The sequence below is a fragment of the Siphateles boraxobius genome, unplaced genomic scaffold, assembly GCF_051911475.1.
Source record: "Siphateles boraxobius isolate OS27281-9 unplaced genomic scaffold, OSU_SipBor_1 29, whole genome shotgun sequence".
Lineage (NCBI taxonomy): Eukaryota > Metazoa > Chordata > Actinopteri > Cypriniformes > Leuciscidae > Siphateles > Siphateles boraxobius.
In genome coordinates this window covers 15,752,669-15,758,055 of record NW_027508908.1, presented here as the reverse complement: position 1 = coordinate 15,758,055, position 5,387 = coordinate 15,752,669, and the positions used below count along the sequence as shown (strand labels likewise).

Genomic DNA, 5,387 nt, shown 5'->3' with positions numbered 1-5,387 from the left:
TATTGTCTTGGTTTGAACAGGCATTTAGTCATTTGGCAAAGCCTCTTCTTTCATTTAATGAAATAGCACATTAACAGGGTTGTTCGGTGTGGAAGCCATTGTCTTTTACTGTGTGGTTAATTTCCTGCCACAAGGTGCAACATCCCACAGAACCTGATTTCACCAAGTGCAACATGTTCCTGCATCAGCATCCTTTTTGATCCTGGAACAACATTCCAATCAACCAATCAGATTTAAAGGACAATGTGGCGAGCAGGACGAGGCAGAGGGCCGTGCATGAGAGAGAGGCACAAGGTATCTCATATCTCTCACGGAGGAGCGGAAGCATAAGAAGAGGAGCGACGACAGTGGAGATCGAGAAAGGCCAGGCCTGGACTTGTGTTGTATTTGTTTATTTATTTATTAAAGTTTATTGAATATTCGCCGGTTCCCGCTTCCTTCTTCCCATAACTTCTGAACTGCGTTACAGACAAGTTTACAGTTTATGTCAAGTTTAGGCTTACAACTCAACTTTAGGTGCTTCTAAATCAGTGCTATTCACCTATCATTTCCCTCTGATTTTAGGGATAAGTTATGGGTAGGGTTAGATTTAAGGATATATAATTAGGATTACAAATTTGGACAGGAATTTTGTTCCAGGATCAACAAAATGTTTTGATCCAGGAACGCGTCTAACTCTGCATGCCAGACCTTTGAGCTAACAGCAGGCAGTTGCAGTTTCCATCATACATGTCAAGCTCAGATTCTTGCTCCTCATAGAGAGTATTTTAAAATGATTTCTAAATACAGAAAAGCAAATGAGTGATAATTTTTCATTGGTCATTTCTCAGTATTCTTTTTTCTTTTTTAAGTGTCTGAGTAAAGGATTCATCGAATCACCGGAACCGGATTGCAGCATATTCTGAAGGTTCTGGTTCTTGTCGTGCTGTTCTTTTTGGTACTCTGGACATTGACTGGTGATTCAAAGAAGCATATACAAGAGCATTCTCTTCTTCTCCTCTTTCCGTGCCAACAGCTCTTCCAGCTGGTGATGCTCCTCTAACAGGTGGAGTTTCACAGACACGATATAAAGCAGAGGTCGGCTGGTCTGAGGGGGGACGGGTGTTGTGATGGTGATGAGGAGGAGGAGGAGGAGGCAGGTCACTTTGTGTTTCCATGTACTGTAGAAGTGAAAAATGGAGCATTTAATAACTTTATTTTTAGTAGATACAATAAAAAGTTCTACAGACTGAAATGAAAACACAAGGTACCTGATTTGTATATGCCAAATCTTTTCTTCTTGAATTTGTCCCTATGGAAAATTACACAGAATCATGCAATGGACACAAAAACTAATGGAACAGGTTATTGTAAGATAAAGTTAAAATCTTATTGCAAATTCCCAAACCACTCACCTTGGCATCTGATGAAAAGTAATGTTACAGCCATAACTATGAACACCAGCCCCGCTATTCCAGTGCAGATGTACACATATGGCCATAGCCACTGCAGATCATCATTCGGAGTTCTATTCATATCACCTATTATTGGAGGCATTATAATATTCAATACATGCCGTACTTATCAAGCATGCACTTTAATGCACTTTGACTTTAGAAAACCTATCAACTAATTGCCAAACAAAAAGTTGATAGTAATATCATGTCTGTAATGGTCATGCACTTACTTGTGTTGCTTTGATTGCATGAAACCTCATCCTCCTTATCTACTGAAAATATTTTAAATACACTTTTATTATATTTAAAGTATATTCAACCGAATGGGTTTCACTTTATTTTGAAGGTCCCTTTAACCCATTCCGTTGACTATAAGTAACATGGCACCTACATGTCTACTAGCTCTTATTAGAGTGTCAGTAGACTATTGGTAGACTGGTAGGTTTAGGGTTAGAATAAGTTGACATGCACTTGCAAAGTTACTCGTAGCTAGTAGAATGTCTTTTGGAGGACCATCACGATAAAGAGTTAGCAGATATTAAGCAGACAGTCTACTAATACTGTAATGAGAGTTGTTGACATGTAAGTTACTTATAGTCAACGGAATGTTAAAAGGGACCATCAAAATAAAGTGTTACCACTGAAGGTTTACATTCTACTAATAACATCCCTTACCTGTTACAGTGACATTAATAGCATGGCTAACAGAGATGTCACCTTCTTTACATCTGTATAAACCTGCGTCCTCCATTGAGATGTTCAGGAAAATCAGGAAAGCCATCCATTCAACCTCTGTCATATACTTCCACTCAGTTTTTATGTAATCTGAGTGATTAAAAGCTTTACAGTCATTTCCATAAATTTTGCACCATGAGACTCGTGGGCTCCTGTGACATCCACGTTGAGTCAAAGTACAGTTTATCTTCAACTCTGTCATAACAAGAGCTCTAAACACTGTGTTTCGTGGCACTTTGATCATATGGGCACATTGCTGCTCCTCAGACCCTACAAGAGAAAAGGGGAGGTGGGGGGGGGGGGGTGTTGTTGAGGGGGGAGGAGGAGAGTTCAATACAGAGTTTTAGAAGAATTAAAACTGTTTTCTAACCCAAAGTAATAAAACATTTTGGTAAGACTTTAGAATACTGTTCCGTTATTAATGAATTACTGCACAGAAACAAATGAGTAACACAATATTAACATAGTAACCACTATTAACTAACAAGAAACTCTAACAAGAAACTAACAAGAATTAGTAAGTAAAGTGCTCAGTTGAATGAGGTAATTCACTATTGGCTAATCGGCAACTACTATTTTTTTCACATCTGGAAGTAATGGTAACCCACTAGTAATGACTCAAGTATCACCAAGTCCTTCAGAAGGAATTACTAGAGTATTTTAAAGTAAAAAAAAAAAAAAAAGCATGATAACTCTCTAATATTGACTGAAGCCATTGCAAGCATCTGATTTGTAAGGTTTTGGTCAGTAATTGCTTCTGACAGATTTGGTAACACTTGAGTCATCACTAGTGAGTGACCATGAACTTCACTTTAGAAAACTGTTCCAAATAATAGTCTTTTTTTGAAGGACTTGGTAATACTTGAGTCACTACTAGTGAATTACAGTGATCTTTACTCTAGAATGAATTATACATAATGCATTACTCACAATAATTATGAACCTGTATATAGTTATTATTCCTCGAAGAGGTATGAAAAAATAGTAGGCATTCAGCTAAATGCTATTACTTACTGATTCATTAATGAGAGTTTCTAGTTAGTTAATAGTAGTTACTAGAATGTTATTATTGCATTACTCATTTGTTCATGTGTTGTTATTCATTAATGATGGAACAGTTTTCTAAAGTGTTACAAAATGTTTATTGGTGTAAACTACTGTAGGACAGATTTGCAGGGCAAATTTTCAACCTTGTGTGCTTATAAATATAAAAGCATAATAATTCTGAATAATTAGTTTATTTATTTTGTTCACATCAATTAGAGTTAGATCAACTATTATTTAACCAAGCAGCCGACCCCGATCCCTAAGCTTAATGCAGAGCATAAAATTCAAGTTAAAGGATTTTGATGAAATTGGAAAAACAAATGATATTGTCTAAGATAGGTAAGATTTAAGTCTAAAAATCTAAAATAACAAAAATTCTGAAATCCTCTAAGAAAAAATTTGCCAGCTACTATAATATTAGCATATTATATGGTATATTATACTATATTATATATTTTAATATTACTACATAATATTGCACTATAATTATGATAAAACATTGTTGATTCTACTATGACAAATAAGACGCTGACCAATACAAGCAATCACCATATTACGGTACGCTACTTCTCAGACATCCCATGACCCGACCAAGGCGATTGAACATGTTTAATCAACAAAAAGAAGCTCTGATCAATTGCAAAAGACGCTGATGGGGTAACGCACTGATCCAACAAAACCCAACAAACCAGTCTGTTGCTGTTGGTCGGCGCCATCAGTGCAGTGTGAATTGGCCTTAAAATAGAATTCAATTGACTATCAAATTATTATTTTTTTAATCAAATTCTATTAAATGACACAATGATTGTTTGTCTCATATAAGCTGAACCAAGACATACGCATGCCATTAAATATGTTTGGTATTACTAAAAAACAACAACAACAAAAAAAACAGCTAGGTCAAATAATTGTCAGGTGAAAGGTTAAATAGCAGCTGTTCTTTACTCACAAAACCATACAACCAAACTGTTGTCATACACATACTACAATGTTCCCTAGAAATCACATTTAACAGTATATTGACATCAGTCAGTAATAGGGCATCATATAGCAGATCTTAATACTTACGGTTTTTGGTGCCGCTGACGCTAAGCAATAGCAGTAGGAGAGAAACGGCAAGGTTACAGATGATCTGGAAGACACAGTAGCGCATTATTGAAGATTTTTGACAACGTGTTTAAAAACTAATGTCTAAAATGAGAGCTGTGCACATTGTTTGTCATGAGTGCATGTGTGAATGTGTGTATTGGAAAGACCAAGAGAGAAGTGGAAGTGTGCTTTAAGATGTAAGTTCCTCTATGACGTCTCTCACCATCTCTGTTTCTCTTCTCTTGTACTTCTTAACTTGTATATTCTCCTCCTTGGATCATAAGTGCTTTTCACCTGTGTTGTTTCTTAGCATTTCTTTGTATTTGTTAGTCTGCTTTGTGTCTGCCTCTGTATCTCTTGGTTGTTTTTGGTTTTCCTTCTTTCGTCATTGACAGTTTTAAACCTCATCGAGTGTGTTTGTAGTGGTTTCAGGTTGTGTGAACCTTGTCCAGGTTGGTTGAAACTTCATGCAAATGTTGAAGAGAAAAAGTGTAAGAAACAGAAAGACAAATGAACTCAATGACACCTCCTTGTGGATTATGAATGAACATCAGCACAAACTAGATCCACTTGCTTAATACATGTTCTTTCCATGAAGGTCTAAATACATGTATAAAGCTATTTGTTAGCATTCCCATTTATTTCAATGACAGTTGCTTGACTGAAGCAGAACTATTCAGAAGTATGCAATGCAAGGAATTACCTGGGTCAGGCTTTGGGGATACGTATTCAAAGATTAGTAATTTACAATTAATTATCGTTCATACGGTTTGACCCAGATAATCATACATGTTAAATCTCCCAAAAAGGGATAGTATTTCCCTGCATCTGCATTCATATATGTACTTAGGCAATCAACCACAAAGGATTATAATTAATTGCATATGTAGACTATATTTTACAGACAGGTTAAAATTAGCTCAATTGTATATCAATACTTAATCAAAACGGATTATAATTAAATATTTGATATCAATTATGTCTATCATAGATCGATCGGCGGGATAATCTTAAAGGGGATTAATTTATGACTGAATCATCTTTTTGTCCAGCAAAAACCTGATCATTCGATCTCAATCA

At 36.0% G+C, this 5,387-nt stretch overlaps 1 protein-coding gene across 4 annotated transcripts; it reads right to left on the bottom strand.

Moving 5' to 3' along the window:
• Nucleotides 1–376: 376 nt before the first annotated feature.
• Nucleotides 377–4,700, bottom strand: LOC143753881 (B- and T-lymphocyte attenuator-like). 4 transcript variants are annotated; one of them, XM_077246691.1, is made up of 7 exons: nucleotides 4,531–4,700; nucleotides 4,287–4,350; nucleotides 2,112–2,441; nucleotides 1,667–1,708; nucleotides 1,395–1,520; nucleotides 1,251–1,291; nucleotides 377–1,160 (listed from the first exon to the last, which is right to left on the bottom strand). In XM_077246691.1, the coding sequence occupies exons 1-7, from the start codon at nucleotides 4,531–4,533 to the stop codon at nucleotides 876–878; spliced, it is 891 nt and encodes a 296-aa protein (XP_077102806.1). In that variant the 5' UTR covers nucleotides 4,534–4,700; the 3' UTR covers nucleotides 377–875. The 4 variants fall into 4 exon arrangements, with proteins under 4 accessions (XP_077102806.1, XP_077102807.1, XP_077102804.1 ...); XM_077246692.1 differs by having other exon boundaries at nucleotides 1,667–1,705; nucleotides 4,531–4,697; XM_077246689.1 differs by lacking the exon at nucleotides 4,531–4,700 and having other exon boundaries at nucleotides 4,287–4,470.
• Nucleotides 4,701–5,387: the final 687 nt, after the last annotated feature.